The 24,906-nt window shown below is 39.3% G+C and overlaps 1 protein-coding gene across 3 annotated transcripts in view; it reads right to left on the bottom strand.

The window, feature by feature from the left end:
- CTNNA3 (catenin alpha 3) overlaps positions 1-24,906 on the bottom strand; it is a 2,053,326-nt gene that overhangs the window by 1,911,799 nt on the left and 116,621 nt on the right. For all 3 annotated transcript variants that reach the window (XM_069101886.1, XM_069101885.1, XM_069101888.1), the window contains exons 4-5: positions 19,857-20,023; positions 1,099-1,218 (exon numbers count right to left, since the gene is read on the bottom strand). In XM_069101886.1, the coding sequence (XP_068957987.1) occupies positions 1,099-1,218; positions 19,857-20,023 (287 nt within the window). The remainder of the gene's footprint in view (positions 1-1,098; positions 1,219-19,856; positions 20,024-24,906) is intronic.

Below are 24,906 nucleotides of genomic sequence, written 5' to 3' on the forward strand. Positions count from 1 at the left end.
TACCAAGAATAGGAATCCTCGTTATGAAAGGCCCCATTCAATGGGACCAAAACTTGGACCAAGGCCATGACAGTCAAGACAGTAACATTTATCCCTATGCTAAAGTAAGCTCTCCTTAGTAATGAACTCAGCACCCAGCCATGCAGGCAAGCTAATTAGTCATGTTTCTAGATGCCATCCATCACTGCACACATTCCCAAATTTCATGCAGTCTAATACATTTTCTAATTTAAACAGCAAACAGCCTAGGCTGAGAAATCAATGGAAACTGAAGTATTGGCCAACCCTGACACCTAGTGGAAATCTAACACTAAAAATAATTCAAGTAGGAAAAATCCCAGGGGCATCAAAACAGTGAATCCTGACACAGGGCAGAATTTCAGGGCTCCCCACCATTGTGAATGTGAACATGAAGCATGGGAATTTTAACAGAACATGACCACCAAAATCTGGCTCTAAACAAACTCTATAAAAGCAAGTTTTCTTTTTTCATTTTAATTTAAGGCATAGAAAAGAAGAACAAATGCCTCAGAGAAGACATTTCATGGCCACTTCAAGTACTCAGAAGGCATATTATACCTCTTAGATACCGGATGTTCTATTTTAATGTTCCCATTTAGCTAGATTTCAAAAGTAAATCAAACATTCTAATCATCAATTCACATGGGGGCCTTTTTCAACATGATTTTCTTTCTTATTTTGTATACACACAGAAAAAAATCTCCCTATGGTTTCTTTTCTCCTCAAACTGACCTTTGGTAATTCCCAAAAATAAATTCAATCGTGCCAATAACAGCCAAAATTCCCTTCTTGCCTCTTAAGCAGAGCAGCCTCATGGGTAACTAGGCCCTTGTAGCGTGGCAAGGGGATCAGAATGAAGGATAAGGGATAAATAAACCCAGAGAGAGGTTAAGAATTAGGTTGAATCATTATACCTAGACAGTATGATACTCCTCTATTTTTTCATGTATTGTTGGACCAAGTCCCCAAGAACTATCATTGTCACGTTCTCTTCCAAGGAAACTGACAAGTACAAAGGCCATTCAAGGAGATGCAAAATATTCAACTCTCCCATCATTCATAGCTTTTTCTCTTTACCTGCTGGCGTTTGTGGGCCAAATAATCAAGATTTTCTAGCTCCTTGCCAAGCTTCTGGTAGGTCTTCTGCAGATCAGATTTGTTGGATGCATTTTTGAGGGACTCAAATGTCTTCTGAAACTGCAAAGTAAAAACAAAAACAAATCAGGAAGTCAATCACATAGATGTGCTACTGTAGGGAAAGCACTGATTATAAAATCAGAGGATCTGGATTGAAATCCCACCTTTGATATTTACTACCTTGAGACCTTGAAGAAGTTGCTTCACCACTCTGGGTCTCAACTTCCTCATCTATAATCTAAGGGAATTGGATCAGATGGCCTCTAAGGCCCCTCACAGCTCTATGAGCTATAACCCTATTACCTACTATCTGAAGGAAGGCTGTGATATAATGGAAAGCTTCTTTGATTTGGAGAGTCAAAAGATCTGGGTTCAAGACCCAACTCTTTCACATACTAGCTATGTGACCATAGGTAAGTCACTTCCCTCTCCTCTATAAAATGACAGTAGTGGACTAGGTCATCTCTAAGTTCCCCCTACAGAATTAACATTTATAATCCTAGGCAAGAAAAGAAAGTCATTCAACTTTCCAACCCTCAGTTTCTGCCATCTGTGTTATGGGGCTAACAACTGACATCTCATCCTTCCCCAAAAATGCAAAAGAATAATTAGTTGGGATGATACGAAGTTGGCAGCCAAAGCATAACCCCAGAATGTGATTGTTGTTGTCATTAGCATTACATGGACAATTACAAGTTGAATTATGGATAAGGAGCAATTTTGGTTCCCTTCCCAATGGAAAGAATACACTTCATTAAAAAATACTGTCACATTTTAATATGTGCTGGTGCTTTAAGAGAATAAATTATAGTGAGTGTACTCTTTCAAATCACAACGGGAAAGCTTTGGGGAGAACCATTAAAAGCCCTCTCAAGTGCCAATTACCAAAGCACACAATTTGGGATAAAGTGACTGCTCTCATGATACGTAGGTGGAGCGGAAGAGACTCAGGCTCCCTCCATAGAGACATTTAGGCAGAACTGATCACATTACCAGCTCCAGTCAGGAAGATTGGTCCACTATCTTCTTTCTGAAAAGGCTCAAAGCCCAACATTTCAATGGCAAAATCACACATGGAGCCTTCAAAAAGCATTCATACATTTCTACTTCCCAAGGCAAATGAGCTATGAAACCAGTTCAAGGAATCAGAATCCTCTCCCATTTTTTTTTTAGTAACAGGTGAGAGAAAAAAAATTTGATGAGTGAAATTATAGCATGCCACCGGACTTTTATTATTAACTCCTAATAATCAAGGGGGCAAAAAGAAACCATACAAAAACTGAATTAGTTGCTGATTTTATGGAATCAAGACCCACCTTAGAGGGGTGTAATCAAAATTCTAAGGCATATAACTTATAAATCATTCCGATTATATCTTTACATATATCATTCATGTCCATATTTTCATACTGTACTGCCTTATATACAATCATTTTTTAAAAGAAGGAAAGAGAAACTTTCACTCAGTTCTGCCATCTCCCATACTTGGAGCGCGCTCTCTCTCTCTCTTTAACAGCACCTTTCAGAATCCTTATGGTCCTTCAAAGCTCAGCTCTGGCACCATCTAACACCTTCAGTTTCCTCAGATGATCTTTCTTCACACAGAGATTACCTTGGATTTATTTAACTGTGCATATGCAATATCCAGAGACTAGCACCGTGCTTGACACATAGTAGATCCTTAATAAATGCCTAGCAATTAATTGATTCCCCCACCCCTTTCTCAGGAGAATGTAAGCACCTTAATGTCAGGGGTTATTTAGTTTTTGTCTGTGTATCTCAAGTGACCAGTGCTTGATGAATGCTTCCTTGGCATGAATTAAATAGGATTGAACCAAGCTCTATCTATTCTCCGCAGTCTCTCTCCATGTTTAGAAAAAAAGGTTCTTTCTCACATCATCTCCATATCTTCACTATATTATACAAGATATATTAAGGGGGAAAAACATATTTGTGAGGCTTCAAAGTAAAATAAAAAATTAATAGAGATGTTTCCAATTTATTATGGCTACAGCAAAAGAGAAATAGAAAAGGAATAGAAAGTACATTACTACTAGATCATTTCACTGAAGGTCAAAGTTGCAATAAGAGGGAGGTTTTAGCTCAGATTTTTATCATCATCACTTATAGTCTACATTTTATATGGCTTAAAAAATGCATTAAACCACGCAAAAATCCTACTCTGGTGCTTCATTCTGTTATGATGGTGATCCTGAGGTCTGGGAAGCTATGCCAGGAGAGTACAATCCCTGCCAAGCAGGATAACTTTCCTTTGTAGTCTGACAGATTTCTACTCTATTAGAAAAGTCCATCTTTGTTCAAAGAGGCTCAAAATAAGGTACAAATTATTTAAAATCTGGAGCCATGCCAACCATGAAGCAAGAAAAATTACAAAACAGCCCTCAATCCTAAATAACCCCCTTTCAATTTTCATGGTAGCAGTAATAGGGAAAGGGTAGACGGTGCTAAGAGTGACATATTTTTAGATCACTCATCAACATTAATCTTGCTTTTGCCTTATTGTTTAGTAAATGTTTCAGGTGTGAAAGAGTCAATGGTGCAAACTTTTACTCAAAGACTAATCAAAATATGTCTACCCATGAGCCTGGGTGACACTCTCCCACCAATGCATACCAAGTCCATGGTGGAAAGTGAGCACACACAGAAACCTAACAGTGAAGCATGGGAATAAGGAGATTCATGTGCTTAGAGCGACTCACAACTCTGAAGTGAAGGTCTTCACATCTATGGACCTTTTGTTGGATAGTCTCTACTTCATATCACCTGCTAGTCAAAAAACAAACAAACCCTGCTCTGCTATTCTAGGAATGCTGTAACAATGTCAAGCTCTTTTCACATAGAAACATGAAATGTCAAAGAGAACGCAGTATGCTCTTTTAGGGAAAAAACATACATATATATAATCAGCATCATAATCTTTCAATGAAAGCAAAGTTCTCTTAAGTTTGGAATTGTCCAAGCTAATCAGGCCTACTCTCTATGGGATACAAGGGGTTTCCCTTTCTCAATCCATAGAAGGAAACAGGGTATTGTAGGCAAACTCCTGTGGGGTTTCTCCTCTCTCAAACTGAGGATAGCACCAGAGCTACATAGTCTTTCCTCAACCTACTCTTCCAATAGGAAAGGATTGTTTTCTCCAATCATCTCTCAGCAAAGCTATGCCTCTTCTTCAATCAATATAACTCATAACAAAGTCAATGTTAATCCTCTTTATCCCTCTATATCTCCCTCTTGAGCCACAGATGACAGAAAAGGGAAACAGGCTAGCTCCTGAAAGATTTCATCTCTCTCAGGATGCAGAGAGTGCTAAATGGCTATAAGCCCAGTCAGCTCCTCACAAAAGAGGAAGATTCTGCAATGCTCCAATCAATTTCCAATAGTACTTGCCTCCAGTCCAACAGTTCCTCACACGCATGCCTGTCAGCTGTGCTCAAATCCTGCCAGCCTATGTATTCTTTCTTCCCTAGGGAGATTTTCTTGTCACCTTCTTCTGACTCCTCCTGTGTTTATCTTATCCCCTCTAAAGCCTCAGAGCATAAACTACTAGCATGTAGTGACTCATCTCTACCTTATGAAGAGAAAGTCAAAATATCCACTTTTCTGTCAGGCATGGCCCCCATAATCCTTATGTATAATTGTTTCATAGTACCTAGTTATTTGATTTATAATTTCTCAGTTATAACCTTCAAAGCCCTATCAACAGCTATATGGACTTTACTGCATTGTAAGCATCCCCACCTTTGGCTTTTGCCAGAGGCTTTTCCCTCTCTTCTCTCTCTAGCACTTTCTGAACAGCCTGGATCTCCCTCTTTTACCAAATTGACTGTGTTTCTTCTTAAGCTGATTTGGTCAGGGCACCATACACAAATATTCATTTTTCTATCCCGTTCCCCTTAGAAACCAAAATGTCTCCACAAGAGAGCGGCCAGAACTGACAATTAAATTGAGCTACCTCATTACCACCTTTCTCCACCTTTTGAAGTCCTTCCTTGTCTTCAAAGCCCAACTCACGAGCCTCCTCCTTCAAGAAGCCTTCCCTGATACCAAAACCAATGCCACCACCCACCTCCAGGTAAAAATTGTAACCCTTTCTCCAATTCTCACACAGTACTCAGTCAAGTTCTCCTTTGCCCCTATCATATTCTGTCATATGGTAATGATCCTTTGTCTATGTGCTCTATCCCTCCTGTTAAAATGCAAACACCCTGAGGGCAGAGACTATGTGGTTTTCCCTCATTATACTCCCCCAATTTTGAACAAGAGGTCTTTCCCATAGTAAGTTGTTAATAAATATGTGTTGGGGAATCACAGGTGTTCATTTAGCAAGATCTTAGAAGGATTAGACCACAGAAGGATCTGCAGATTCACCTCCAAAGTGACAGGAGTCCTTAAACCAGTGCCTTTAAGCTACCTGGTTCCACTGTTATCCAACAAAGCATTCTCCAAACTAACAACCAAGATAAGACTTTGTTCCATTACAGTCTTTCCTTGTATAACCCTAGATACAGAGTTGGGGGGGGGGGGGGGGGAATCTCTTGTTGCCATTGTTCTGAACTTGAAAAACACCTATTTCTACATTAAAAAATAGTAAGAGAATACTGTATATGAAACTATGCATCTCATAAATTTCAATTTGGTTTGGGTACTTTTTTAAAATGCATACTCAATTCAACATGTTAGCTCCAAAGTCATCTTCTTGAAACTTAGTCTGGAGTCTTTGAACTTTTTTTAATACAGGGTTTTAATGTTTTAATGCAACTTTATTTTTGGGACACTGAATTTTTATTTCAATGGAATTAGTTTTCTTTGTAATCTTATATAACTTATTTTATTCATTTAAAAACTTTATTCTGAGAAGGGGTCCATCTGCCACTATGGTCCACACTGCACTACAGACATTTCCAATTCAACTGACTCTAGAATCAAAACAACTAGGTTCGAATTCTACCTCTGACACTCCTCATGTGACCTGGTAAGTCATAGAACCCCCTGGGTCTCAGTTTCTCCATATAGATTCATTATCCTATGGCCCTGTATCAAGTTAGGGTCACATGGATGGCACAGTGGCTAAAGCACCAGACCTGTAGTCAGGAAGACCCAAGTTCAAATCCAACCTCAGACATTTACTAGCTGTGTGACCCTAGGTAAGTCACTTGAACCTGTTTACCTCAATTTCTTCATCTGCAAAATGAACTGCAGAAGGAAATGGCAAATCACTTGAGCATCTTTTCCAAGAAAACCACAAATGAGATCACAAAGAGTCAGATGCAACTGAAATGACTAAACAACAAGCTATATCAAGTGCTTGCTACATTGGAGGTGATGGAAAGACAAATATGAAACAGTGCCTGTCCTCAAGGAGATTGCATTCTACTAGAATTAACACACCGAGCTAAGTATAAAATGATACACAAAACAAGTTGCACCACTTCAACCCAACAAGCAGATTCCAGTGACCTGAGTTCTCATTGTTAACATCCCAGATGACTTTCCATCAAATATTATTGTAAAAAAGGTAATAACATGAGCATTGCACTAAATAAAACAATGGAGATTATGTTGGACTACTTCTCCTCAGCTCTCATTCTGATACTGAAATGCTTCTCTGCAGAGAAGTCTTTGCCAGCAAATGGTTGGTTTAGCCCAGTGTTATTCCTCATCCCAGATAGTTTTTCCTCTTTCTCTGACAATGCATTTTTAAAGAAAATTAGATTTAATGTTCTCTCCAGATTACACATCCCATGAGCTCATGAAATATATGTGGACACCAGCAGTAAAATGAGAAAGGAGACGAGGAGAAATGAACCAAAGCAGCAAGATTTGAAGGGTGACTTAGGGAAGAGATGCCATCTAACAGGAAACTTGCAAGCAAAAGTCCTAGAGTCTGTGACCACAATCATAACCACCAGAAGTCATCCCTTCTGCCTCTGAACCCAGGGTTCTTTTCAATCTACCGCACTGCTTCTCCAAAGATTCTGAAGACTAGGGAAACAGGAAAGGACAGTGAAAGCAGCAATGTTATATAGTAATGTCAATAGCAAAATCCCACAACACACTAGAGATTAGGAGAGATGTGGGATGAGAGTTTAGGAAATGGATTTGGGATGGATTTATAGAGTGAGGAGGAGTCATTTGCATACAGTTGATCAATGAACCCAGAAGAGAGTAAGAGGTCACCAAGGAAAAGAGAATAGATTGCTATGGTGGTAAAAAGGTTTTGTATTCAGAAAACTGGGTTCAAATCCCTTCTCTAACATTTAATTATAATCTGTAATGATTAATAATAATCTGTATGATTTGGAGCACCTATAAATTGAGGGGATTGGGCTATATGACCTCTAATATTCCTCCCAACTCTAATATGTGATTATTTGCTCCTAGAGAGAGAAAAGAGAAGAAAACACAGGAGAGAGTCTTCCTTGGGGGAGTAGCCATGTGTACAGGACAGGAACGGGACAGTAATACTAGTCACATATCATTTAGATAGCACTTTAAAGTTTTGTAAAATGGTTTGCCCACATTATCTCATTTAAGTATCACAAGAATCCTTGAAGGCAGGTGCTATATGTGTTATCATGCCCATTTTATAGATGAAGAAAATGAGGCTTAGAGAGGTTCAGCAATTTGCACATGGTCACACTGCTAAGAAATATCAGAAGCAGGATCTAAAACTCTATATTCTTGACTCCAGATCCAACAAAGGAGACCACAACAGTGGTCAGAAAAGTGGAAGAAGAGAGAATGAAATGCATATAACATAAACACGATGCCTACTAGATAGTAGCAAAGTGTTACAGTGAAAATAATTTGTGTTGGTTTTTGTGAATTCTGGCCACTAACTTTCAAACCCTGTTGTCCCAGAGAACTCACTGGCAGATAATGTCTTTCATTAACAAAATGGTTTCTGCTGAGGCAGAAAATGGAAAACACAATTCCAAGTGCCTTCTGCTATAGGGAAGCCATTAGAGACATTTCAAGGGTGACCCAAGTATGGAACAAAGTCAAGTTAAAGAGGCCCAGCCACCAGATCTCCCTTCAGGTTTTTATTGATATATTTGATTTTTATGCCAGCTTTCTTTCCAAACATATCCTCTCCCCCTCCCTTTCCCTACCCAGATAGTCATTGCCTGTAACACACAATGGAGGGCACATCGTATATGCACCCCCACACACTCTACACTTCCTCATTTTCTCTCCAGAGCCAAGTTTGGTCATTATAGTAATGCAGCATTTGTTACTGGTGGTGGTGATTTTGGTGCTTAGCATAACACCTGACACATAGTAGGCACTTAAAAAATGCTTGCTGACTGAGTGCTCTGTCCATTTATATCAAACAACATTGTAAACACATTTGAGACATTTAAAGATAGTACCTAGAACAGGATGCAGTAATTTGCTCATGCATTCATTCACCAAACATTTATTGATTAATTACTTTGCACAAGGTATGTGGATGATAGAAAGACATGAGATGTCTCCAAATAAGATAATATTTATAAAGTGCTTCATAAATGTTAAAGCATTATAAAATGTGACATCCCGCTGACCTATGATTATTGTTACACACGTCTTACATTTACTTAGAATTGTCAAATAAAGAACAGATATTATTATATTTTCATAGAATCCTGCATTTGGAACTGGAAAGGACTTTGGAGGCCATGGAGTACAAGCCCCTGATTTCATAGATAAGGAAACTGAAACCCACATGGTTAAATGAATTACTTAGGGTCATACAACTAGTACACATCTAAAGTAGTATTTGAACTCAGGTCTTCCTGATTCCCAGTTCATTAATCTATTTTTTTGTACCACCTACCTGAAGAGAGTTAAATTGAGACAGGCATTAGCATCATTTTCCATGTAAGGAAACTAGAGTCCACGTTGGGCAAAAGTCGTATGGCCAGTTAGCAGCAGAATTGATGCTAGAACCCAAGGCTTTTGACTCCTTGCCTAGAGATCTTTCCACAGATCAGCAGCAGCAAAGAGGACTGAAATACCTCCACATCTCTAATAAGAGATATGCTAGTCACTCAAAAAGAAAGGATATGAATGATGGCTGTGATTCATACAGAACTTTAAAGGGTTCAGAGCTCTTTCTATATTCTTTCATCTGTTCCTCACAAGAACCCTGTGAGGAAGGTGATGCTATTATGCCCATTTTAGAGATGAGGAAAACTAAGAGAGGTTAGTGACTTGTTGAGAATCACAAAGATAGTAGCAACCAAGATCTCCAGAGAAGCAGGACAAGCTGTAACTTCAATAGTAAGGACAGTACAAGCCCTGGGTGAAATGATCTGGAGAGAGAGGCCACCGATGGTATGAGAAGCTCCCTCTAGATCCAGCATCCAGATTAGGCCAGGTAGGACACAGAGCCAAGATGATGGAGTAAAAGCAGGAACTTGCTTGAGCTCACCCCCAACCACCTCCTACACCTGTAAAAAATGACTCTAAATAAATTTTGGAGCTACAGAACCCACAAAATGGCAGAGTGAAACAAATCTCCCACTGAAGGCAGCCTGGCAGGCTGATAGAAAGGGTCTATCGCACTGGGCAGGGCACAGACTGGTGGTACAGACTGGTTGCAGTAGACCCCAGGGGACTGAATCCCTGGCAGCTGTGGTGGTTTCCAAACTTCTCAACCCATAAATGCCAAAAAGAAAGTAAAAGGTCAGTGGGGAAACTCTGTTGGACCTGGGTAAGAGAAGAGTGAGGTCTGATCCCTGCCCCCAGGACAGGTAGAGGTGGGGGCAGCAGCAGTGGTGGCTATTTCCAGAGCTCCAGGCCCACAGGTGGTGGGGGTGCCAAACCGCTGATCAGAGGGCAAATGTAGGAATCTCTTTGCTGGTGCTGAGGTAAAATTCTCTTGCTTTGCCCTGCTTGGATCTGGGTCACAGTCTTGGGTAGCAGTCCTGGGGTGAGAAGCACTGGTGTGACAGAGCTTGTGATGGCTGTGGAGAGTAAATCCCCCTCACAGTTCTGGGGCAGGTGCCTAAAAGAAGCTCTGACAACAGCTGCCTAAAATCCCAGAAATTTGGGACACAGCACTCTCCACTTTGGAAAGAGAGTTCTACTGTGGCAAAGACCTCAAAAGTCAAGTAATTGGTTGTCAAGATGAGCAAACAGAGGAAGACAAATCAGACTATAGAATCGTTCAGATTAGACCAGGCACTCAACCCTTTTCCAAATTAAGTATGGGAGCAGGTAGGTTGTCCCATATAACAAAGTGCTTTGGCAATATAATAGAACGCCTGGCATCTCATAGGGAAGAAGAAGGTCAAATTCAGGTGCAAATGATTACTTTTTGTACCTATGACACCACAGGCAAGGAGGTGCCAATAAATTTGTTGTTCAGTCATATCCAAGTCTAAGTGACCCTGTGGACCACAACATGCCAATACTGGCCATCAGATTTTCTTGGCAAGGATTCTGGAGTGGTTTGCCATTTCTTTCTCCATTCCATTTTACAGATGAAGAAACTGAGGTAAGCAGGGATAGGTGACGTGTTCAGGGTCCCATAGCTACTAAGTGTGTGAGACCAGATTTGAACTCAGGTCTTCCTAACTTTAGGCCCGGTGTTATAGCTACTGAGACATCTAGCATCCTCCTGCCAATAAATTCAGAAGCTTAAAGTTTCTTGCAAGTAATATTACAAATTTGGGGTGCTCTGGAGAAGGGGCAGGACAGGCCAGGGATGACAAGCAGGAAAGGAATATATTTTTAGAATGGAAACAGTCTGAAAGAAGAATAGCTAAATGCCTAAAACCAAATTTTTTCAATACACCACCAAAATGCTTCCAATAAGAAAATATTTTAGAACATTTCTGCCTGTCCTGGAAATAAGTCCCAGAAAGGTAGAAAAAACACACCTGAAGAACCTCACTTATCAGGAGGGACTGGCCTCAGAAAGACTCAGCTGCCAATACAGTAATGAATGATTTTCTGTGAAAGGAAAATCAACAGTGATTGGTAAAGCTATTGTTCAGCCTGTGAACTCAGATTACCAATTTCCAAATTAAGTGTTAGAAATACACTCAAAAGAAGGAATTGATAAATACTGTACCGGCTCCCCATGGTGATGCTGATCTTTTACCTGCTCTGAATATTGCACAAGAAATGCAAGTTAGGAAATAAAGTTCACTATAATGATCAAACTCACTGGCTTTCTTCAAAATGAAAATAACCAAGTCCAGAGTTTTGGAAGTCCAAGGAGACTTAGAGTGATGAAAAGAATGGTTAATTTGGAACCAAAATCCTGGATTCATTTCCTGGCTCTGGTATTAGTACCTTGGTGATTTGGAGAGTCACACTGTCTCTCCATGTCTCAGTTTCCTCTGGAAAATGAAAGGTTAGACTATCAGGGGTGAGAAACCTGTGGCCTCAAGATCAAATGTGGCCCTCTAGGTCCTCAAGTGCAGTCTTTTGACTGAGTCCAGGTTTTACAGAACAAATCCTTATATTAAGAGGATTTGTTCTGAGAAGTTTGGATTCAGTCAAATGACTGCACTTGAGGACCTAGAGGGCCACATGTGACCCAAGGTCACAGTTCCCTACCCCTGGACTAAATGATCTCTAAGGTTCCTGATTTTAAATCCAAGGAAGGAAATTGATAAGCTAGAATGCATCTAGAGGAGAGAAACCAAGAGCGTGGAGTTCAAACTATACAGGAATTGGCCAAAGGCACTGGAAGTGTTTAGTAAGAAAAAGATTCAGTATCGGAGATGGGACATAATAGCTATTTTCAAGTATATAAAGCCCTGTCCTATCGGAAAAGAATCAGAAATGTTCTGCCTGACCCTAGAGAGCAAACAAGGATCTGTGGGCAGAAGTTGTATGGAGGTAAATTGAAGTTTAATGTAAAGGACAAATTTCCCATCAAAAAATAGAATGGGCTGCCTCAGCAGGTGTCAGGGTCCATTCCAAAGGAGGTCTTCATGCAAAGGCTTGAAGTCAGTTCGTGGGCTCTGTTGCAGAGGGGCTTCTGACCTTGGGCTAGATGGACTGGATGCTTCTGAGGTCCCATCCAACCCTGAGACTCTGTGATTATAAGTCTTATAATGGCAACCCTGAGCTGCAATTCCATGCAGGAGAATTATGGCCCAGGAGGGTTCATCCGTCAAAGATAAGCTTCTCAAGGACAGAGACTGCCTCACTTCTCTATTTGTATGCCCAGTGGTTAACACCATGCCTGGGACAGAACAGGTGCTGAATAAACTTTTATTGATTAGTCAGCAATGTGGACTTAGCCAGTTGGAATGATAATGAAGTACACTAAAAAAAAAATATCATTTAAAAAAATTCATTCAAAATGGCAAGAATGTCGAAGCCGATGTAACAACAATCGAATTCAGATCAGCAGATTTGCTGCAGGCCCTTCTCTGTGCCCAGAGGAAAGACAATATTGAGCTCTCTGCTCTGCTCCCTTTCCCCCCTCTAGCCCCTGAGTCGGCTCAGTTTCAACTTAACACAATCTTGGATTTCCTCAAGGAACAATTTACTTTTGTGAAGTGCAGAATCAGGAATTCCTGAATGTAACCATCTTTTAATGCAACCCTGGTCAGTTAGGACTGGAAGTTGTTATTACATTCATGACTGTTAAGGGGCCTGTGTTTAAGCCAGTTGGTAGTCTCAGCCTATGTCCTTGAAAAGAGACACCCTAGCCAGCCAAATTCTCAACAGGAACTCTATGTTGTTGACAATCTCAGCAGAGAGGCCATAATTCAATAAGGATAAGAAAAGCAAGAGAAATCTAGCAATACACAGGAGCAGACCTAGGCTGATGTTTTCCAAAACTATAGGGACACCCTCAGGGAATGAGGTGCCCTAAAAGCAATGATAAACAGTTTATTGAGTTCCCTTGGTTCCCAGTCCCTGCTTCATGGAGCTCATGGTCAAGTAAATGGATTAGACACCAACACAGACAACTGTTAGGTATAATATTACATGGTGAATTAGAGAGGTGCGCATAGAATGTTGTATGATGTTTGAGCGGGAAATCTCACAAAACAAAGGGGTCAGAGGAAGCTACATAGAGGTGGAAGCATTTAAGAAAAGATGAGAATATAACAGAGCATCAGAGTTCAGGGTATATTCAGGGTCAGAGCCTACTTTAGTTTGGCAAAACCAAGGAGTATACGAAAGATAATTAGATGAGAGAAGATTAGAAAAGTAAAGGGCCATTGGATTGTGGGGGACATCAATGCCAGGAGTCACTTAAGCCCCTCAGAGCTGTGCTTGCAAGTCTTTCTGGACAGAGTGTACTCAACAGGACCGTTATTATTATTCCCATTCTACAGATTAGAAAATTGAGATTCAAGCTTCTTGGGATAAGAATTGTGGTTGTTTCTATCCTTGGAGCCCCAGGACATAGCATAGTGTCTCATATGTTGTAAGTGAGTAATAAATTCTTATTGGGTTGGTTTAGATTGAATGTAGGATGGAAATAGTCGTGTAGGTGGCATCACAAAACAGTTTGGTTTTCTGGACCATGGCCTCCTCCTATACCAGAAGGATGGGTAAAAGATGATGTTAATCTTGAGGATACAAGGCAAAACTTGTTAAGCAAGAGACTTGCTAGCCTGATAAAGAGTGCTATAAATGGATACTTAAGGGAAGAAGAAGAAAAATATCTAACTAAAACTATAAAACCAAATGCTCTAGAGGACCACAGGCAACACGCAGAGAGAACACTCTGTAAGAGTGGCACCCGGTAATTCTCAAGAGAAAACAACAATGAAGGAGGTCATGAAAAATACTTATGTCCTAGGACATCTATATAACCATCTCCCCAAATATAGGCAATAAACCAAAGTAATCTTGAAACTTTAACCAAGAGAGGTAAACAAAATAATATCATACGTATCATTGAAATCGATGAATGGTTGATTCAGGGCAAAAGAACACTGGACTTGTAGCCAGAATATGTGGGTTCTAATCCTAGATCTGACTTTTAACCAGCCATGTGACTTTAGGCAAATCATTTCACCTAATTCATACTTTCCACCTATGTAAAATGGGAGTATACTTGTATAGCATCTAAGTGGCACAGTGCCAGGACTGGAATCAGGAAGGCTCATCTTCCTGAGTTCAAATCTGACCTCAGACACTTTCTAGCTGGGTGACTGGGCCAGTCACTTAATTCCATTTACCTCAGTTCTTCATCTGTAAGATGAGAAGAAAATGACAAACTACATTAATATCTCTGTGAAGAAAACCCCAAATGGGGTCACAAAGAGTCAAACACAACTGAAAATGAATGAAAAACAACATAATTGGATTACCAAGCTCACTTCGTTGTTTCAAGAGTCAAATAAAAAAGTTTCTAGCACCATCTTAAATACGAACTACAATGATTATTGCTAGATTGGTAGATTAGGATGACTGGGACACCCCAATAGAAGGATGTACCTTGTTCAAAAGAAACAAATCTATTGAAAGGGATGGGAAGAGGGGTAGTATTTAAGATGCTCTCTAATGTCTTTGTGGTTGCACACAGAGCAGAGAGTATTGGGATGAGGACAAGATAAAGGAAAAACAAGTGATAGGATTTGGGAGACATTGAATGTCCTAAAAGTTCATGGATATCACCTTACCAAGGCAGATGAGGAAGATGACACAGAGGCAAAAATATTTTCAAGACGAGTGATTTCAACTATCCAGAATTCTTCTATATTCTTCCTTCTGCTTAAAGCAGAACAGTTTAGGAATCCCTGTCTTGCCTTGCTGATGGTTCTATCTCTCCGAAGGTAGGGGAAGAGACAACCAACTAGGAAAATTTACTTGGAAGCAACTTGGAATAATGGAAAGAGCATTTGAAGTCAGAAGAGCTGAGTTAGAATCCTCATTCTACAACTTACCAGCTATGGGAACAAACAGAAATCATGTTAGCTCTTAAGGCCTCAGTTTACTCATCTGTTAAATGGGGAATTTAGATTAAATTATCTCTAAGTTCCCTTAGAGGTATAATAATACTACCCAATTAGGGAATTAAAAATGACTAGAACTTTGGAAGAAAGTGACCATTTCACTTTGTAATCCATAAAAGAAGGGAATAACAAGAAAGCTATAAATGCAGATATGACTTATAGCTATTGGCATATGTCTTTTTCTCTTCACTGTGTTGGAATGTGTATGAGGGTGGGTGTCTCTCTCCAGAAACTAGTGCAGCCTTCTGCTCACAGGGATTCCTAAATGTCTTCACTAGAACAGATTTCAAAACAATCAGAAAAGAAGAGAATGCCTAGCATAGGACCTTACATGCTCACAAAGGTACCTAATAAATGTTTATTGAACTTGGAGCATAGGCTCCAAGAGGGAAAATCCTTGAAGGATGGCAGCTTCAATAAAATACCTCTGCAATTATAGAAAAGCTCTATGAGAGTAAAGGGTACAAGATTTAAAGAAAAGTGTGTGGTTGTCCGGTAAGCTCCTTTTGAAGGCAGCTAGGCATGCAATACTACATAGAGCCTGGGACTTAATGTCAGGAATATCTGAGTTCAAATTCAGACTGACACTTATAAGCCGTGTGTTCCTGGGCAAATCACTTAACCTCTGTCTCAGTTCTGTCATCTGTAAAATAGGGGTAATAATAGTACCTACCTCTGAGAGTTCCTCTGTGGATCAAATGACGTAATATTTGTAGAACACCCTGCAAACCTTAAGGTGTTATAAAAAAAAGTTTTTCATCCATTTTCAGTTGTGTCTAATTCTTAGTGACCCCATTGGGGTTTTACTGGCTAAGATACTGTAGTGGTTTGTCATTTCCTTCTCCAGCCAATTTTAGCATATGAAAAACACAGGCAAAAAGGGTTAGGTGACTCACCCAGGGTCACACTAGTAAGTGTCTGAGGCCAATTTGAATTCAGGAAGATGAGTCTTTCTGACTCTAGGCCTACATTCTATCTACTGTACCACCTAGCTGCCCAGTTATGTAAATACTAGTTATTATTATTATTTATTGTTTATTGTGATTAGGTTTTTTAATACATTGAAGGTAGAGATAGGACCTGGATCTATAATTTCTTTGATATATGGAACTACAAGGTGAGGAAATTCTCTCTTGCAATGACTTCTCTGCAATATACAATCTCAGTTGCCTAGAGCACTGAGAGATGAAGTGACTTGCCCAGGATCACACTGTTAGTATGTGCTATGGGAGGGACTTGATCCCAAGTCCTCCAGGTTCCAAAGCCAGCTCTAAAGTCACTATACCAAAGTCAATCTCCAACACTGAAGGAGAGGCATATAATGCAATACAAATTTAACCCAGTAGCATGAACCCAAGCATGTAGGGAAGTCTAAGGTTTAGAATAAACTAAGACTTCCCCAAAAATGCTAAAGACAATGAAAAAACTTTTTAGTTGCATATAAAGCAAAAAGAAAAAAGAGATGTGCCCACAGCTTAGAGCAGACAATTTTAAAGTACTACTAAGCAAAACAAATTAACACATTGACCATATTTGATAGCCTATAGTCTTTTCTTTTGGTTAAAAAAAAAGTGGTGGACTACATGCACTGAGTATGGTATATGTGGTCAGACATGGTGAATCAATTTGTTTTGCTTAGTAGCACTTCTTTATTATAAAGAAAGCTTCTAATATGGCAGGGGATTATTGAAAATTGTAATGATTTATTAAATCAATAAGACTCTTTTAGATAAAATAACTATAGATTTCTGTTTATGCTGGAGACATGAAAGGTCATAGAGAAGCCTACCTCTCACATATTCTCCAACAATGATCTACAAAAGGTATCAGATCAAATTAAAATCAAGAAATCCATAGAGAAACATTAGAAACTAGACTTCATTCAGTCTAGTAACATAACAAAATAAAAAAACAGCAAAAAAATGTGGAATTAGATTCACCATCAGCAAGAGCAAAGACCCCATTAGAGAAGTTTACAGGAGCTCAGGTGAACAGAGCAGAAACCGGAAGCAATGCCTTGACCAGGGATACTTGAGAGAGGACAAAGGAACTCTGTCCAAGGATAATGAAGTCTGCCAACACACTGAGCACAGACACAGAAAAGGAGGTAGAAGGCAGTAGCAGGAGCACAGGTGATTGAGATAAAAAACAAACAGGGCCAAACCACCCCATAGATATTGACGTTAGGATCAAACAGGCCAGATCCCACATCTAAAGTGTGGGAAGAAATGGTGCCTAGCTCTGGCACAAAGTCCCAAATCATGAATTGATACTAAGGATAGGACTAAACAGAACAAGATACCTAACACTGCAAAGAAATATTATAGGTTAATATTATGGTGTAAGTGGCAAGAACTTGACAAGGTTTATGTTCCACTGGCACCCACCTTGGATACCAATGGGCGACTTTGATGTTAGGAGAAGGAACATAGTATAATGTGCAAATACACACACACACAAAATGCAGAATCTTCTCCCGGCTATTTTTAATCAGCCAACCATGGATTTTTTTCAGTTTTCTGTTGGATCTTTGACTCCTTTATCACCTTCTCCCCATTCATGATATTCCATCTGCCATCTCCATGCTTTCAAATGAATGTCGCTCCTCCCCCATGCCTGGACTTCTTCACTTCATTCTGGGAAGACCCCAGCTTCCTAAAAAGCATTGCTTGGGTGTTTCCACTTACACAAGAACAAATATTACACAAGAACAAATATTATAGGTTTCTGAGCTAAAACCCAGAAGAGAATAACACCATACCAACTACCAGCAGATCCTCAGAGGAAAATAAATGGATTGGACACCAGAAATGAAGAGGAAATTAAAGAGAAATATTATCGAAATGAAGAAAGAAATAAAAATGGATTAACAAATGAAATTGAATGCTCCAGAGGAAAGAATTGGAAGGAGAATAAGTAGCTTAGGCTACACAACCTAGAAAACCTTGCCCAAGTAGTGGCCTACCTAAAAGTTAAAATGGACCACCATTTCATATGTGTGTGTGTGTGTGTATAATATATATATATATATATATTTCCTATAATATTAAAATCAAATATCCTATCTTGATCCTTAACTGTGAACATGAACAGGATAAATTCACCAGTAAAATAGAAGAAGATAACAGAATGGATCAGAAGGGAGACTCCCAACAATCTGTTGTTTACAAAAATACACTTGAAACATAAATACTCACACAGAGTTAAAATGAAGGTCTAGAGAAGAATATTTTATGCTTCAGGTCAACTTGAAAAAACATGGAAAGCACTCATGATTTCAGAGAAGGAAACAACAAAAAAAATTGACATGGTTAAGACAGATAAATAGAAACTACAGTTCATTTAGAAGTGATGAAATAGTATCAGTACTTAATATATATGCACCAAATGGCATAGCATCCAATTACTTAAAGAGAAAGTTTATTGAATTACAGGAATAAACATATAGCAAAACTGAAAAGAATAATCCGCATTTATACTTTTCTTGTATTGATTGTTCTAGAGTATTTAATATTAGCAGAACTTTCTAAAGCAAGGCAAACCCCACCACCAAATTTGTCCTGAGGTCGTCTTTCTAAAATCATTTGTCAAGGTTTAGGGTGTTGGAGTGGTTTGGAGGAGGGAATGAAGAGAAGAGGATGCACACCATCTGTTACACTCACAAGAAGTATTCTCCATGTAGGGTTTAATTACACTTCAAAGAACTGTGATTTCATCAGTGTGGAAGAGCTCTCCACCAATCCAGAACCAGCCCCTTCTGTAGCTTTGTAGATGAGACTTGTCATTGTGATGGAAAACATCATTACCCCTTGGCCAGCCTGGTCACGAGCTTCTCCAAACTTAACTGGGCTGTTACTTGGGTGACTTTGATAAAAGTTCACATCATAATCCATCACCAGACTTTTCCTTGCCAAGGCCTTTATAGCTCTGGAGATCTTGACAAGGTTCATGTCCCACTGGAACCACTTTTGAAACCAATGGGTCACTTTGATGTTAGGATGAGGCACATAGTGTAATGTGTACACATGGACATGTACACACACACACACACACACATGCACACACATTGTAGAACCTTCTCCCAGCTATTTTTAATCAACCGCCCATGGACCTTTTTCAGTTTTCTGTTGCATCTTTGTCTGACTCCTGTTTAAACCCTTTCCCCATTCATGACATTCCATCTACCATCCCATGCTTCTGAGTAAATGCCGCCCTTCTCCCATGCAAGGACTGCACTCTTTCTTCACTCTAGTCTGGGAAGACCTCTAGCTTCCTAAAAAGTCTTGCTCGGGTGTTGGCACTTACACAAGGCCTTTCCTATTCTAGCCATCCTCCCAATCACTAGCAATTCCTCCTCCTTGCGATTCCTTTGCATTACTGTGAATATATTTCTGTATTTTGCCTTATTTACTGGTATACATGTTGCATTCCATGTTGTATGCCCCTTCCCAGCAAAATGTAAACTCCTCAAGGATAAGAATTTAATCTTCTTCTTGGTATCTCCAGAGCCTTAGTACAGGGTCTACTACCTCACAGAAGCTTAATAAATTGGCTATTGGAGTGACTTGAATGTCCATGGACCAATAGAGCCAGCCAATGACATTTGCAGACTAAGAGTGATGCATAAACTGAGAGAGTACCTACAAATTTCCCCATTGAGCAGCACAGTCCCATAGAGCAGAGAACGCCATCCCTATGCCATCCCTAGAAGTCAGAGGAAGACAATCTTGCAATCATCCAAGTTCTACTTACAGCAGACACATGCTGCAGGAGGCACATAACATCAATCATGTCAGCCAAGATGAGCAGCCTGGTAACAGCAGCCAACAATGCACGGGCAGCCTGAACCACAGCCTCCCTCTTAGGCAGATAACAGGGATCATCTGTAAATGTTTCAGCTGATACCTTTAGAGCTTCACCTGAAAAATAAACCCACCAAAACAATTCAGTTCAAGAGAAACATGACCTATTTATAGCCAAATATTCATGCTTTGCACAGTCCATCCAAACAAAGAACTGGAAACAAAGTGGGTCCCCATAGATTGGGGAATGGCTTTATAATCTGTGGCACAGGAAAGTAGTGAAAAATCATTGTGTCATAAGAAATAAAGAGAAACAAGGGAAAATGTATGAACTGATGAAAAGGGGGGGAAGTATGTGAACTAGGAAATGAATACACACAGTAACCATTACAATGTAATTGAAAAGAATAGTAAACTAAAGTTGAGCATTCTGTCATTGGAATGACCAATCTTGGCCCCAGAAATTGGATGAAGAAACACAAATGCTTTCTTTCACTGAATAACGGGAGGCTGTGGGTATGAAGAAGCATCATATATGTGACCAGACATGATTGTTGAGTAGTTTTTACTTAAATGCTTTGTTTTTTATTGCTTTGGATGAGTGAGTGAATATATTCAAATATATCAAAAAAATATTGTGATACAACAAAAAATACATCAATAAAAATTTGTAAGTATTTTTAAATCAACCACACATTTAAGGAGGATTGATCAGAGGAGTCAAGCACTCACCTTCAGGTGGAAAAAGGTTCCTCAAAAGATACCTGCCACTAGATGGCATAGTGTTGAGCCTGGAGACAGGAAGCTCTGAGTTCCACTCTGGCCTCAAAATACTTATTAGCTGGGTGGCACTGGACAAGTCACCTAACCTCTGACTCTATTTCCCTAACCAAAAAATGGGGATAATAAAAGGACCTACCTCCCAGGGTCATTTTGAGGATGAACTGAGATAATATTTGTAAAGCACTTTGCAAAATATTAAAGTGCTAGAAAATTAACTATTATTATTATTAATATCATTAACTGTTATTATTACTGGTACTGCTACTGTTGTTGTTGTTACTGCTGCTGCTGCTGCTGCTACTACTACTATTACTGATGATCAATAATGGAAAACCCAAATGTGTGGGGGTTGAAAGAGAAATCAACCTCCCCCCATCTGGTAAAAAAAAAAAAATCAACCAAACTTCCCTTATCAAAAATGGTAAGCACTTGGTGTTTGTAGGCCATCAAGCAATACTCTTCCCATGGACCTAGAATCCATAAGAATACTAGACAAACTGTCCAGACTTAGGTTCTAGAGTGAACAGACTAGACCTAATGAATAATAAGAATAATTAAGCACATGTAGTAAAACTGCAAAGTCATATTCAGTTTCCAAAAATAATGAGACACATGGGACTCATTAAAATTCAGTACATTCTAAGCCCTTAAGACGAAAGCATGGTGCAAATCTCCACAAGGCTTTGAGCTCAAATGAACCAGCTCCAGTTCTAGTGGTTAGTCTCAAGAGAACCATTTTCCACTTTAACTCTTTTCCCTGAACTAGAGTTACTTCAGGAAAAACACAAAAACTAACATATTTGGCTTCTACCTAGCATTTACCTAATGTGGGTAAAAGGGATCAAGGTCAAAATGTATATGAGTAGAGGGGTCATTATTTCACTGAAGAAAAAATGCAAAAGCTGCACAGCATTCATAGGAACTCACAGATGTTTCTAGAAACCTGAAATACTAAAAATGCCCATTAGCTCCTCACAGAAGATAACTGAAGCTAAGGTTGCCCCAGTACCCCCTGTGATATTCTGGTGAATCCTTAGATCAATCAATTCCTCCTAGACTTGTAGTGTCCCTAGCTGGTTTGGATTCCTAGCCCCACTTCAGGAAAAATGTCTTGCTAATTGAGCAATTCCATTCAATCCTAACCTCTGCTGTCCAAATAACTTACTAGTTTTGTTTTCTTCATTGGACAATGCTCAGGAGTTAGGTGGGCAATTCTCTTCTTTCTCCAAATAACAGTTTGTTTCTGTTCAGGAATCAGGAAATCCCTTCCTCTAGAAAAATTTTATCACAAAACTATTGAATATGGGTACCCCTGAACTTAGGGGGTACACTTGAAGCTACCCCCAAGGCTAAGACTCCCTTCTCAAGCTGAGTGGACAAGCATATATCCACTTTTTCTAAGAGAATCTGAAAGAAATATCTCATTGCCACAAGCTACTAATATCTCTTGAGCTAGGAAAATCTGCTTTCAGGATCTCTTCTCTCAAGACATGTTCAAAAACATGTGACTCCCCCTTGCATTTGCCTCAACATTGCCTTTCCAGATCCTAAGTGAACAGGGATAAGAGAGAGGACAGGCTTACTTCCTACCTCTCTTCATCCCACCCAATACCACGGTCTCCTTATCATTAACATCCAGTGAAACTACTAACAGCACTTGAGAATGTTAGCTCCCATTGGACATGAAAGATTTCAACTGAAAGCTATCTTATTTACAAAATATGGTAAATACCTTGCATGGAAAGATCTTCCAATCCAATATATGATAGAAAATTGCCCCTCTTTAAGTCAAGCACATGGCAGCTCCCTCATCAAGGTTTAAATTTGAAAGAACTCTCTCATGCTACTCTCATAGAGTCTACATCTGACACTTGGTCCCCCAGAAAAAGTTTCATTATGGTAGAAAATGCACCATATATCCTTCAAATTATATATATTTTTTTCATATTCTTTTGATATTAAGAAAATGACAAATTTAATTTCTACATTATTTACAAAAGAATGAGGAAAGTTTAACCTGGTAAATCTATTTAGTCCATGAAGGACATTCCAGATTTGGTGTATTTCTGGTACTGTGAATAATGGAAACAATAAAATTTTGTATAATGGCTAAATGCTTGAAAACCTTTCAGTTATACAACATGGCACATTATAAATAGACATAACAATGAATTATGAGGCCTTGGCCATATAAGATTCAGTTAAAGGAACTGTGAATGCTTAATCTAGAGAAGACTTGAAAGGTGCTGTAATGGTAATGGTAATTTGAAGATCTTCCCTGCCCCTTGTATTTGCAATCAAACAGGTATTTAGCACCTTGTTCCAAGTTAATGATCGTGTCAAGTATTAAGACCCAGAACTTGTGAATCCCACAGTGGGATAGACTTGCTGATGTAACAGTAAGGGGCAGTACAGGGAGGATCTAATACCTTATATAAAGAAAAGCCCAAGCTAGAGAGCCAGAACTTCTGGGAGCAAGCAACGTGGATTCTGGGGAGCTAAGAATTGAGAAGAGAACTGAGAAACGAGAAGAGAGAAGATTCTGAGAACAGAACTTGTGGTGGCAGAACTTCTCCTGAGAGCTGCTGAGAACTTCTGAGGGCCAGCCAGAACTGGGAATGAGAACTGAGAAATGAGAAGAAAGGAGAACTGGGAGGAAGCATGACTGTGGTGTCAGTACTTTGTCCTAATAGATGTTACATTCGACATTACTTTGTCTCAGACCTTGTTGTTGGGTCTATGTTGATTTCTCAGGCAGACAATGAATTGATGAGGATGGTGGCAATGTGTTATTCATATGCTATTTTGTCTTTGTTAAGCTTTGTCTTCCCAGGAACAGAAACTGTGAAGGACTTAAGGTTGGACCAGACACTGTGAATTTCAATATGGAAAAGGAACTGCACAAGAAATTTGACAAAGAACTGAGAGCTGTCTTCTTTTGAACCCAGGTGGCAGTTGAATAGAGTCAAGCAGGAGCTGGGATCATGGAAGAGGAACCATGGAAGCTAAGAGCCTGCCTCAAGGCAAGATGAAAAGACCTCTCTCCTTGGGTATTTAATGATAACTGAGAAAACCGTAACTTACTGTGGCCTAGGGGTGGAGAACTTGAACCTTGATATTTAGATGATTGAGATAAGGACTTCTCCAATTAAGAAAGAGGACTTTTTGATGGAAGAGATTAAGGGAATGTAAGCTAGGGGTGGAGAACTTTGACCTTTGTACTTTGTGTCAATTAAGGAGCCTTACCTCCTTAAGGATTATTGAATTAAGGACTTACTAAATGATTGAGTTCTTACTAAATCAATGTTATCTTTTGCTTAAAACTATGTGACCACTTTGGTGGAAACTATGTGGCCACTTTAGTAATAATAATTTATAACATTGTGAATGCTGTACTTTGATTTCTGGGAATGTTTTGTCTTAATTTTGTTACTGAATAGAGAGTTCACTATACTGTGTAATCAGAACCTTGAAGCTGTTTACAGCTGCAGGCCTCTGGAAAGCTGCTTGTGCTTGGCTTTAGAGGTACACAATAGTTATGTTTCAGTATCTGAAGACTTATTTTATGAAGGAGGGATTAAATAAAGTACTGACCTTGGAGAGAAGAAGACTTTGTTTGATTCTTGTCTCAGATACTTACTATTTAGGTGACCCTGGGCAAGTCACATTTCCTTATCTATAAAATGGGAGTAATACAAGTATCTATCACTCATAGTTAAGAGGAATAAATAAGATAATATGCATAATAAAACTTTTTAAAACTTAAAATATGTAAATATTATTTATCATAATCATCGTCATCAGTCATCATTGTTGCTATGTTTGGTCCCAGAGGCTAGAACCAGAAGCAAATGTGAACATTGCAGAAAGATAAATTTATGGTTGGTATCAGGAAAAACTTTCTTACAATTAGAGCTGTGCAAAGTAGAAGTCACTGACTCTGAGGAATAGTGGGTTCTCCCTCCATGGAGGTCTTCAACCAGAGACTTGGATATTATAGAGAGAATTCTTAATCCAGTATGGTTTGGATTGGATCATTTTTGCAATCTTTCCTACTATCCCCATGTGAAAGTGAGGTTGGGTTTGTTTGTCCTTGGAGGGAAAAATTGAAAGAAATGGGGTGAGCATCCAGAGAGGTAGATTTCAGATTAATTATAAGGAAAAATTTCCTATTAACTAGAGGCATTTTAAAATAGGATGGGCTGCCTCAAATGACA

The sequence above is a fragment of the Petaurus breviceps genome, unplaced genomic scaffold, assembly GCF_028583685.1.
Source record: "Petaurus breviceps papuanus isolate PSGF00001 unplaced genomic scaffold, PetGlider_PUasm1.0 490, whole genome shotgun sequence".
Taxonomy (NCBI): Eukaryota; Metazoa; Chordata; class Mammalia; order Diprotodontia; family Petauridae; genus Petaurus; species Petaurus breviceps.